The 12,242-nt window shown below is 48.5% G+C and overlaps 2 protein-coding genes across 2 annotated transcripts; one reads left to right on the top strand and one right to left on the bottom strand.

Annotated features, from left to right (window-relative positions):
* Positions 1 to 761: 761 nt before the first annotated feature.
* On the bottom strand, positions 762 to 6,561 carry PTGES2 (prostaglandin E synthase 2). The gene is made up of 7 exons (XM_074609230.1): positions 6,261 to 6,561; positions 4,998 to 5,192; positions 4,275 to 4,330; positions 3,487 to 3,639; positions 2,725 to 2,925; positions 2,284 to 2,401; positions 762 to 1,561 (listed from the first exon to the last, which is right to left on the bottom strand). Exons 1-7 carry the CDS (start codon positions 6,486 to 6,488, stop codon positions 1,433 to 1,435), a joined length of 1,080 nt encoding a protein of 359 aa, XP_074465331.1. The 5' UTR covers positions 6,489 to 6,561; the 3' UTR covers positions 762 to 1,432.
* A 987-nt stretch (positions 6,562 to 7,548) lies between these two features.
* Positions 7,549 to 11,323, top strand: BBLN (bublin coiled coil protein). Its single transcript, XM_074609237.1, has 2 exons — positions 7,549 to 7,852; positions 11,014 to 11,323. The coding sequence occupies exons 1-2, from the start codon at positions 7,768 to 7,770 to the stop codon at positions 11,205 to 11,207; spliced, it is 279 nt and encodes a 92-aa protein (XP_074465338.1). The 5' UTR covers positions 7,549 to 7,767; the 3' UTR covers positions 11,208 to 11,323.
* The last annotated feature ends 919 nt before the right edge of the window (positions 11,324 to 12,242 follow it).

Here is a 12,242-nt window from a genome sequence, read left to right as displayed (position 1 = left end):
AACTCACTCAAATCTCAATTTAAGGGTTTCTCCAAACTCCTGTCGATATATGTTCAATACATTTTTTTAAAAACAACATTACCAGCTTGAACTTTGTTCTTTTGACACCATGGAACACAGGTTTCAGTACAGAACAGCTTTAACAAACAAAACCAGCGTGTCACAGACCAGCAACCCAGCTGAGCTTGCTGTAAACATTTTCCTTCTGTGTGTCAGATCATAACTGAGTTTGTATCCAGTCTTACATTTGGGAAAAAAATAAAACAAAACAACCCCTCTACCACACCCTATGCTGTCATACCTAGTTAAGGTGCCCACCCACCTCCCCCCCAGCAACACCCACACCATGCCAGTGGCTGCATTACGGACTAACTTCAGCTGCACCCGAAATACCTCACCACACGAGCACTCCCATTCAGACCTGCATCCTCTCACTACAACAAATAATCTACCAGGCACAGCTCGGCATACTTAGTATTGCACAACATTACCTGCAGCGATGGCTCCTAATCAGATTTCTACGACGACAAATCCTTTGTTACTCTTGCACAGCAGAAACACCTAGAGATCCCCCAGGCATGCAGATCGCTCTTAATCCTTCTTTTCCCCAAAACAAGAACAAACTGACTTTCAGAGGTATTCCAGAGAGATTTCATGCAAGATAAAGCTTTCAAATAACGGCTCAGCATTAGTGATTTCAGTGTGGGGTGTGCTTTCCAGGTGTAATGGGTAAGGTAAGAACTCACAGATCTTGCACAGGGCACAGAAAGAAGCAAGCCTTTATCCTCACAGACGGTACAGAATCAAGTACTGAAAGAACCGTTTACATGGAAGAGTAAAAGCATAGGATCTGCTGAGTGCAGCATCATTTCTGGCATAGGAAGGACGCCTTTCCCAGTACCATGGATTCCTCCAGTTCCCTCAGCACTGGGTTTTACAGGATTCTATTGCAGGAAAATTTGTCATTTAAAAACTACTATCCAGTGTTTCAGTCAGGAAAACACTTCAGGTGACATAGATGAGTAGCGGAAGACAGCCTGAAGCAAAAGCTGCTCAGACCTACTGTATCTGATATGGCTGTAACATTTACTAGCCAAGAGCTGCTTGCTTTTACAGTAACCTGCTCCGAGAATGGCTCTCACCTAAAAGAAGCCTATTTGCTGCACTCTTCAGTTAAGAGCTTCTCCTTTCCAGCAGCGTCCGAGATCCCTTCCTTTTACCTGTCCCCATCCTTCTAAATACCATGTTCAAATACACACCTGGCTGGATCCTCTCTGCTCACTGCACCTTGATATCCTGAACGGGACAGTCTCTGTGCCTGCATGTCAGTCCATTAGGCGTGAGCAGTCCACTCAATCCTTAAAAAATAAATGCCACTCCTTCAGAAGTTTTTTACCATGCAAATACTTCAGGAAGGCAGCTGCAGCTGGCATCAGACTGCAGCTTCAGCTTTTTTAATGACTTCTTCCATACGCTGGTACCAAGGCTGAATCTTGGTGTGAACCATCATGTCGTCAAAGGCTTCCAGCCCTTCCATGACTCGGAGGACCCCATACACTGCCTGTGACAGAGGAGAAAGATAAGAACAACGCTCAAAGTCAGTAGCAGAGAATGGCTCAGGGTACCAAAAAATGTCACAATAGACTACCCATTAAGGCTCTTCCCTGTCCTGCCATCTACTCCACCGCTCTGACTAGCGATGAAGACTGAATGACAGAAAGGTAAGTTAAAAATATGCATGTTTTCCCATGACAAAACAGGAAGGAAAGATCAGGATCTACATACAGTTATGGATCAAAAGTTAATCCCATCTTTGCATCAAGCCCTGGTGTGAAACGCTTCACTTGCACTCCACGGAGAACTGCTGGTGCAGGGGATGAATCCTGCTCCGCTCCACACTGCTGCCAGCAAAGGAAACCCCAGCAGCACTGAATGCAATAAAACCTGTGTAGGCGTGAGGCTTTACTCATGAGCCAGAGCAGTGTCCTGGCTTGTAACCTGCTTTTATCGTGCTTCCACACAATCAGTAACATCCACCTGCAGATGGGAACTGCAGGTTCCATCTCAGGAAACATTTCTCTGGAGAAAAACAAATACCATCCTGTGTAACAAATATTTCTAAGTCCTCCTAATGTGGGAATTGTATTACTGCACAAAGGACATGGCCAAAGTATCTCATGTAACTCACGTTCTCTCTCTGTATTGGTATTAACCATTCCATATGGATAAGCAACTGATAATTTGTAATACACCTAACGGTAAATCCAGGAATTAACCCCTTACCAAATCAGCAAGGTTCGGCTGGTTTCCACCCATGAAGAGTCGATGTTTGCCAATAGCTTTTACCCACTCATTAACTGCTTCATACAAGTCTTCTCGGACATTATCTTGAAGGTGATGTCTGTATAAAGAAAAAAACCACAAACCTAGTCTAAAGACACTGGTTTGCTTCTTTCTTTACCTTTTGATTGTCTGTCATCTTATAGGCTGGTCTTTGCCTGGAAATTAGGAACATATCTGCGAGCGAAGGGAGCGGTTAGTGATTAAATAGTAGATGAGCAGAGAGGATTATTACCTCCCATTAAAGAAGTACAGCTGTTACCCACATTGGATTAAACGGTTTGGTTTAAAACACTGAGGTTCTGCCCTTCGACATCTGGGGTTCACAGCCGAGGAGGTTAAGGAGCTATTCCTCTTGTGTACTTCGTGCTAGGTGGTACCAACCTTTTCTTCAGCCTCTTGCTAACGAAGAACATGGCAACAGCCCCCATGTACTTGGCAAAGAAACCTTCCACAGTGCCAAACTTCCCCTCACGGACAATGTAATCAAAAGATGCCAAGGCTTCTCTGGGGGTCCGGTAAACATTGGGGGAGATGAGGTGAACAAGCCAATCGTCTGCCCATTTTCTCCACTTCATTTCTTCCCTGCAAGCATTCAAAAGAGACCCTTCGTTGAACGAGGTACAGATTGCAGGGCTACAGAAGGCAGACAGAATCACAGTGGCATTAGCCAGAGGTTCTGCCAAGGACGAATGTGTCAAAAACTCCTGCCCAGCCTTGTGCTCTGGTGACCTCTCTGAAATGCACTCAGGATCATTAACTTTGGCAAGGCTCCTCCAATCTCAAACTAAAATTAAGACTATGATATAGCACTAGCTTCTCCTCCCAATATGAGAGCTAAAGCAGAAAGGGAAACTAGCACTCCGTAACATTACTCTGTGACACAAAGGAAATGCCAAGAAAGAAACTGGAGGCAACTGAAGGCTGGCATGACCATGACAGTGGGAACTAAGCCATCTAACAGCATTGTTTCAGATTATGTAAGGAACACAGCAAAACCACTCTAACTACTGAGGTTTTAAACAACAAGGAGGGTGTGACAGGATTTGTCAGCACCAGTGGGATTTTATATCTGCACCATTCCTGAGTACACCTGGAGGAAGCTGTGACGCCACTTGGAGAGCCCGGAAATTTAAGAGCACTTACACTCTCACTTCTTTGACAGGATAGACTCGCTTTGTCTCCTTCTCATCCAGCATGAGCCAGTACTTATTCCCATACTCAAATACCTCCTTGCCTTGCTCAGTCACAGTTTTCATAGGAGGATAAAAGGACACGATCTCTTCTAAGCTATTCCTCCTGTGGACAGAAACACAGTTAGCGCTGACCTGGCTGCTACAAAAATGAGCAAGAGCAAAGGACAGATCAAGAGATACACACTTTAAAATATATTATTCTAAAAATAAATGCACACGGTTTCAAATTCTATTTGAAATAAGTTTTGAAAAGAGACTGGAACAGCTACTTGCAAATAACTATTATTAGTGCACATACCTTTCTCTGTGTCAGAATAGAAAATTTCGCAGGCATAAAACTTCCTACCACTCTCAAATGCTTTGTAGCATGGACCTAAAGGACAGGCCACAGGCACAGCAATTTCATTTCATTCTAGATATTGTAACTGGCTAAATGTAAGCTTTGTTCCAGGACTAATGCTAGTCCTTGTTTAAGTCGGTTTTATGCAAAGAGATTCTCACAGACGAAAAAAAGAGTTGCTCTGAAAGGTAAAAGCTCTGCTTCACTGCACACACATGACAACACACATCGGCACCATCCACACCATCACAGCCAGGGTCAGGTCTGCTGGGCTAAAAGTCCAGAGCTTCAGAGACCAAGGTGAGCAACTTATGACCGACTCTAAGAGAGCCTTCTCAATCTCTAGTTCGCTAGGGCCACTCACATTCAACTCTTCTCCCATCACCCCATTTTCTTACTTGGAAATGAGATAGGTTTTTATTGCACTGATGATCACTGACGAGTCATTCAATTGCTGAAAAACAGAATTAAAACAAAACTTTTAAAAGAGGTTGGCAAAATTGAAAAGGGAATTCTTCAAAACCTTTTTCCCTGCATGTGGAGGCTTCAAGTTAGTACTGCAGTCCCTTTTCCCCCCATGCATTTCCATGAGTCCCTGCACATCTAAAGACAGCCCTACATTCAGATCTCTTTTCAGAGCATCACTTCAAATTTGCCTTTCATTCTGACAGCAGAGGACCTGAGGGTAAGGTACACATGCAATACTTGTGGGTTTTGAATTTAGGCCCTTGGCAGCAAAGGAGGAAAAGCAATACTAACTTTAAAAAAAAAAAAAAAAAGCCAAGTTGAATCTTCAGTATTCTTTTCCCACAAGATATAAGCAGCTCCTGTTACCGCTGGTACAAATGACATGTCCTGCATAAGGGCTGATAGAAGCTAGATTATCACTGCATTACAGAGTCACTACACAAACAACATCCCTTGTAAGAACGGCCAACAAAAACACTCTAACAAGGCCAAGGCATAGGAAACTGTGAAGGAAGAAATAAATCTCAGGCCCTTGAGAGAATAAAAGATGATCTAAAGGTTATACTGCATGTGATAAGCCAGAGACATGACACAAACAAAGCCTCCAAACCACAGCTTGCGGGAAAGTCAAGCTTTCAAACAGTAAGACTTACCACAGGGCTTCCAGCATTGGCTAACAGGATAGGCACCTTTCTGTAGGAAGAGAATTTGATCTCTTTCCTCATTATCGGGTTCACTTCCACAATTTCATAGGGCAGTCCATGATAATCAAGAAAAGCTCGGACTTTGCTGCAGAAAGGACACGTTTTATACTGGTAGAGAGTGAGCTGGAGCCTCCCTGAAGGCAGCTGGGGAAGGAAGAGATCAGAAGCTTCCATTTTCTACTAAAAATATAAATGTTACCCTCTTCCACCCTTATTTTTGTCATGAAGTCATGGTCATTGACCTTCAGTTTCAACATCTGATCAAAAGATCTTGGCTAACATGCTTTCTTCAAATGGTATCACAAATATTCACCTTTCATTGGGACCAAATACTTGTTTTTCTAAACAGCTATTTAATCTGCTAGAATCTCCCACTCATAACCAGAAAAAAAGAAGTTAAATCCAGACAGCTTACCCCTCTATACACAACTCTGAAATTAAAGAAAAACATAACCATATTTTAATTATCTTTAAATCAAAACCAAAATAGCCTTTTAAATCCATGTTCCCCCCACAATAACCTCTATGGAAGTCACAGGGTGGGGATACTAGAGAGAGAGTTTGCTGTTGATTTCAGGCACGTGTCTGCCCAAATTCAGATTCCTGGCATTAATCAACCTGTGCACAACTGAGACAAGGCAGGGAGAACCCGTGCGGCACAGGCAGCAAGGCATGGGGTGAGGGAAGTTTCCCAACACTGCTTTACTCCAGCGATCTGACAGGCCGTGCCAATCATTACTCATACACTGTAAAACAAATACTTCGCACATAAATCTTTGCTTCTCATTAGCAATGTATTGGGTTACACAACCCTCCGTGGGTGCTAGGGAAAACCATAAGAAATGCTGCCTCACACCCCCAGCAAGCTCTCACTTTCTCACAGGCATTCCCTACAGCTCCTCAAGGAGACCGCTGCTGCCGGGGTCGCTTTTATACAATTTTAAGCTGCTTCCTTACTAAAACCGGACCAAAAGCGACTGCTTGGCCCGCAGAGCCAGAAGACCCTGCTCCGCATCCTCCGTGGAGCTCTGTCTCCGGGGACCGTCCGCCGCGGCCGTGCCCGGGCCTCGCTACGGCTCAGGCGCTCGGGCCGGGCAGGGCAGGCGCCCGGGGAAGCCCGGGGGGGACGGCGGCGGCCGAGAGGGGAGGAGAGCGCAGCCCACGGCGGGGGGAGCCGCCTGAGGCGGCGAGCGGGGCCCGGCGGCGCGTTACCTCAGCGGCCGAGTGCTCCCGCAGGCGCTGCCGCGCCGCCAGGTAGAGGCCGGCGCCGCCGCCCAGCGCGAAGGCAGCGCCCAGCAGCAGTCGGCTCCCGCCGCCGCCCCTCGCCACAGAAGCGGCGGCGGCGGCGGCGGCAGCACCGCCGTAGGCTCGGCGCGGGGCCCGCAGCGGCCAGGGCGGCAGCAGCGCGGCGACACGCCAGGCCCTGCCGGCGGCGGCCATCTTCCCGGCACGGCGCGGCGCAGGCGGGCGCCGGGGGGCGGTGGCTAAAGGGCCCGCCCCGCTTCTCTGCGCGGCCCCCGCCCCCGAAATGGCGGCGGCGGTTTTTCCCTGAGGTGAAGAAGCACTCCAGGGGTGTTGAACTCCACACGAGGCTGGCTCGGCGCAGCCCTCTGGCTGCAAGGAGCCACAGCGAGAGCGGCCTTACGGTAATTGTAAACTCCGGGCTCGCTGAAGAGACGCCAAAGCATAAAGTGGAAATAAAATAATCTATCTGAGGGTGCGTCCTGCCCGGTGAGGGTTGCTGCTTCGGACCAGCACGTACCCACAGTACTAGCGCAGAGCTTCGAACTGAAAGTCGTCATCTTTTTCATTAAAGTGTGGTTACATCCATTAATTACACTAATGTTCAATTCCCTGTCTTGAGGCGCATGGGCCCAACTCGGCAGTGTGCAGCGGGGTCACCCCACAGAGAGAAGAGCTGGCCGCGATGTTAAATGAGGACGTAACCTTTTCTTTCTTCTTTGCCCCAAATACCCACTTAATAACAGTGCTCAAATCGGGTTTAACTCAGGAGCACTGATTGACTTAATACTCTAATTGCAAGTTAATTTTATCCCGGTGACATCTCTAGGGGATGAAAAAAACACACAGCCATTAGATCTCAGGGCGTGTGAGGTACGACCGATACTGGGCCAAAGACAAAGAAGGGCAGAGCAAACGGTGCCCATTCCTGCAGGGACGAGGAGGCCTGAAGGTGACCTGAGGCTGGTTCAAGCCGCTCAGGGGATGGAGTGGGGCCGGTGATGTGGCTGTGTTTTGGCGTTGAGCAGCAAAGCTCTGGCTGCTGCAGCCTCAGCACCCGCTGAAACCTGGGGGCTCCTCCCGGGCAGAGGCGCAGCCTGTCCACAGAGACCATCGGCTGCCTGGGGAAAGAAGAAGGGCGGGGTGCTAATGGCAGCCCCTCAGGACAACTTCACTTTGTGCCCAAACACACTTGTGCGGGTGTGTGCTGTGGCTGGTCCAGCCCAGGGGACAGGGAGACCTTGGGAGGGCTAAGGACACCGCGGGGCAAGGAGACAAAGACCCGAAGAAATGGGGAGCACGGAGCTGCGCCCTGCCACCCCGCTGCCGCCGCTCCCTCCCGCCCGCTAACCACAGGCTTTACCCCAGCGCCGACCGGCCGGCTTTGCGTGACGCGGGCGGCGCCGCGCTTTCCCATTGGCCGACGGCGCTTGCGGGGCGCACGGCGGCGGCGCGCGGCCAGTTGCGGGTCGGCGGGATGTCGGGGCCGAACGGGGAGCCGCACGTGCCGGTGGGCGCCGAGGAGGAGGAGGAGGAGGACGGGGACAGCTTCGGGGAGGAAGGTGCGTGGGGACGGCCCGGGGCAAGGCCGCCTGCCCGACCGCCGGCCGCCCGGCGGGCCTGGGTGGCCCGGCCTGGTCCCGTGGGCCTGTTTGGCGAGGCCCAGATGTTCCCAGATGTTTTTGCCGCTTCTGCTGGGAGCGGTGCTCGGTGCCCCCACGGTGAGGGGCTGCGGGGGGTGAGTGGGTTTTGAAACTGGCTGGTCCGGCGATTCTGGCCCGGTGATGGGCACTGAGCTGGGGCACACTGCTGCTGCTGCCGCCGTGGGGGGATTTGGGGTTTCAGCTTCCCTTGTGGGAAGGTAACGCCGTGGTTTTTTGGTGGCACATGGGGTGCGGCTGGCCAAGGAGAAAGAGGACGTTTGGAGCATGAAACTGCAGGACAGATCACGCGGACAGATCTGGGAGGAGCAGTCATGCATGGAAAAAGTGAATTTAATGCGATTAGCTTGGCAAATTCCACTTTCGGGCATTTCTGCAGCGCCGAGGTGTGGCATTTCTCATACTGCCCTGTCCAGTTAGAAAAAGCCGATGGAGGAAATGAGACAACGGCAGAGCTGTAACACTTATGTACGGATCATTCTTAACATTGGAAATCCTTCAAAGAGTAAGCACTTTGCTACTCTTCTCTCAAAAATGGTGAAGAGCTGGTTTATGCTGTTTCCCAAAGACCATTCAGTTTCCAGATGTGACCAGCACTGGTGAATCTCATCCTTGTGGCTGTGATCTACCTGCAGTGACAGCAGGATTGTTTCTGCCCTGAAACACCCCAGAAGTGTTCACTGCTTTGCATCATTACAGCGATTTGTGTTTCAAACTGTTTGAAGAGCTAAGAGACACATTGGATGTGATGGAGAAAGTCACTAAATCTGATCGACATTGAGACTCTGCATTAAGTCATTCTGCTTGTAATTAGCCAGGGCTTTGCAGGCAGCAGCTGGTCATAAAGGTCTGGAGTTATTTCCTGGTCTCATGGAGCTGAAGCTGTTGATCACTTCCTTGATCTCAAATAGGAAACCTTATTTTTGGCAGCTATTCTTGTAAGAATTCAGAGGAGTAACCAATGTGATTGCCATATTCCTGGTCAACGTTTTCATTAGGGGATGTGGTTACATTTCCACAAAAACACCCAAGCTTGCAACGAACAGAAGACAATTAAATAAAATGTTTTAATATCTTATTTTAAAATTGTTAAAATTCTTTCACTTCCTAAAGCTGCACAACTTATATAGCCTTCGCTTGAGCTCCAGCCACTGAGAACAATTAGGCTCCTGCTGTGATTACAGACTTGCCCATTTGATGAATAATGTTATTTGTCAGAAGATGTTGCCATATCTGCTCGGGGTACGCTCATGGTTTAATTGGAACATGGAGCATCACACTTAGATCAAATATGAGGTTGGCGTAAAGAGCTCTAACTCGTGGACATTCAGGTATCACATGCCTCAAAACAAGGTTTGCAAAATACAGATACTGGATAAATACTTTTTGGAAAAAATGTGTTTATGGAATTGGTTTTTAAACGCAAGGACATCAACAGTGCTCTTGCTCATAATGCCACTTCTGCATATACCTGCAAGGCCAAACTTTTATAAACAAGCTTAAATGCTACGCATACAATTCTCCAAGGGATTAAAGGCTGCAACGCTGCTGTGAATGGCCCCAAAGTAGTATAAGAAAATTAGGATAATTTTTTTTTTTTTTAATAATGAAACTTCTCCTTAGCTACTGATAATGCAAATGACTGCAATATTTAAATATTCACCATTCATTTAAAGCTGCTGGTAATGGCAGCGCCTGGGCCCAGTGTGCTGGGGCATGGGGGCACCCTACCTACAGAAGTGTCAAGGGGGCAGCCAAGAGGGGCACAGTTGGGCTTGTGAGGCTGGGGAAATTCATCACAGCGCAACCCTCCTCCTCCTCGCTTCCTTCTATATTCTCTGCTAGCTCAGAGCAGCGTTCCAGCCAGGCACTGCTTGTGTCACGTTTGGCTCCAGCGCTTCCCCAGCTGCTCAGAAGAGGTGGGCAGAGAGGAGCCAGCCCCAGCTGGTGAGGTGTGGGCTTGTGCCACCCACATGGGCATCTTTCCCTGTCCTACAGCCCACCATCCTCACAAACATCAGCCTGTGGGTCACAGCTCAACACCTGCCTCCCTGCCCTCGCTCAGTCCATGCAGCTTCAGAAAGGAACGCAGGGCTCGCTCTGCCTGGGGTCTCCTGTAGCCCCGCGGTTTTTCAGCTGCTGCGAGGCTTCCAGTTCCTGAGTAACTTTGTCAGCAGAGGTTTATCTTGCCTGGTTTTTCAGTTTGGATTTTTTGTTATTCTTTAGGATTGTGTGATTACTATTTGGAACAGTCCAAAAGCAAGTGTTTCATCACAGTAGCACAGCAATCTTCATCTGATTAACAGCGCTAATACGCATCACTGAAATGCCATTGTACTGAGGCCAGCACTTCTGCACTTGAAACAAATGCTGTGAATAAGAAACCGTACCTAGGGAACCAACTGTCTGGATCATCCCAAATGAGTTCGGCTTTAATCTGAAGTACCCAAAGCCTTAATGGCGCATGAAAATCCTGCAGTTGAACTTGGTGCCCCACACTTTGGGCTCATCCCTGCTCCTGCCACAGCAATGGCTGGGCTGTTTTGACAGCCTGACCCCAGCCAGGCACTTGTGAAGCACATCCCAGTCTGGGAGCCTTACAGAAATAATTCACAGAATGTAGTAAATACTTCGTCACGCTGCGAAAATGCCTGCACCCTTGTCAGGAAAGATGATCCCTAAGGCAGCTAAAAAGGTGGCTAACTTGCCCTTGGGGTTTATTTGGTACTGTTGCAATGCAGATCACCGCACGCCAGCACTCCGCCTGCAGTAAGCTATTTATGTGTGAGATCAAAGGCTGTTGGATATGCCCATAATGCGTTTGGAATGCCCAGGTAACTTGTCTTAGATCTTGTTACCAGTCCTCCAGCTTCCCATTGCTCTCGTTTGATCGGTGAAAACAACACATGCAGGATTCAGTTGCATTTTACTTCACCCACCCAGTGGCAGATAAGGCACGGCCAAAATGCCGTGGCCATGTTTTGCAAGAGCTCACACTGCCTTCAGTGGCTGCAGTGACAATATACTTACGTTATTCAGTCTCTCATTTCCCTTCCTTTTAGAATATGCAGCAATAAACTCCATGCTGGACCAGATCAACTCCTGCTTGGATCACCTGGAGGAGAAGAATGATTATCTACATGCCTGCTTGAAAGAACTGCTGGAGTCCAACCGCCAGACCCGCCTGGAGTTCCAGCAGCAGAGCGAGCAGCAGAACATTGAAGCTGATATGCAGGGATCACAGCCTCCCACCTAGTGTGCTGGCCACAAACTCCCAGTTGGTATTGCTAAGGTGACATTTACCAGTCACCGATTTAACGTAAAACTTGAATAGAAGAGGTACCTCGTGCCTGTTACTTTTTCCTTCCTGTGGTTGTGTCCTGCCATTCATCTCCATGTTCTGATTTTCTTTAGCTGTGTGATAGGTGCAGAAGCCCACAGGTGGATGTAGGAGAGTTGGTTCTTTTTGCTCCCCACCATGAGCCTGGCACTGACACTTGGTTAAAGCCAGCTGTAGGAAGCCTGATGCAACGCAGGTAGTTTGCCAGCAGGCCCTCTTCACAAAGAAGAAAAACGATCTCTGTGCTGTTAAATCCAAGCAATGAGTGTTATGGCTCTAGCCTCTTCCCTCAAAAAACACAGTAGGCAGGGGCTGTCCTGACTCCAGGCTTGCCCCTGAGTGTAACCGCTGACAGACTTTGAGAGGGGGGCGCTAGGCCAGCTCCTGCCTTTAAAGTACAGCTTCCCCATTTTTCACATTAACTGTGATGTAAGAAATACTGGCAGATGGTCCCAGATCACTGGACACCTCTCTTCCCTTCCAAGCACAGGGTGATGTTTTTGAGTGTTACAATTGGAAGCTACCTAACTCCTTGAGCTGCCATTAAGGACTCAGGTGTTAGAGAGAGGCACGGCAGCCTGGTTAGCCCACAGTGCAGCATTAGCTCTGCACAGCAAAGAGAGAGGGGTCTGCCTGCTGTGGGCTGCAAGCAGAGTCCTCCCCTACGTTTTTACAAGGGAACACATGAGCATAGAATGAAACTTTGTGATCCTGTCAGGATGGCCTGGGGCCAGCACCGTGATCTTCTACTTCTGTAAAGTTAAAGGAGGTTTTGTTGAAAGTTAAAGAGGTTATTTATAAGAAATCTGTTTTATTAAAATCAATTTGAAACAAAATTTGTTCCTGAGAGTCTCCACTATGAGAACTGACTGTATTAAGCCTTGTAGTATCAACAAAAGACCAAGATGCACATTCTTGCCTAGCTTAGGACACAGCATGTGTCCAGGAGGG

This window comes from Larus michahellis, chromosome 15 (assembly GCF_964199755.1).
Source record: "Larus michahellis chromosome 15, bLarMic1.1, whole genome shotgun sequence".
Taxonomy (NCBI): Eukaryota; Metazoa; Chordata; class Aves; order Charadriiformes; family Laridae; genus Larus; species Larus michahellis.
This window is presented reverse-complemented; position numbering and strand designations above follow the sequence as displayed.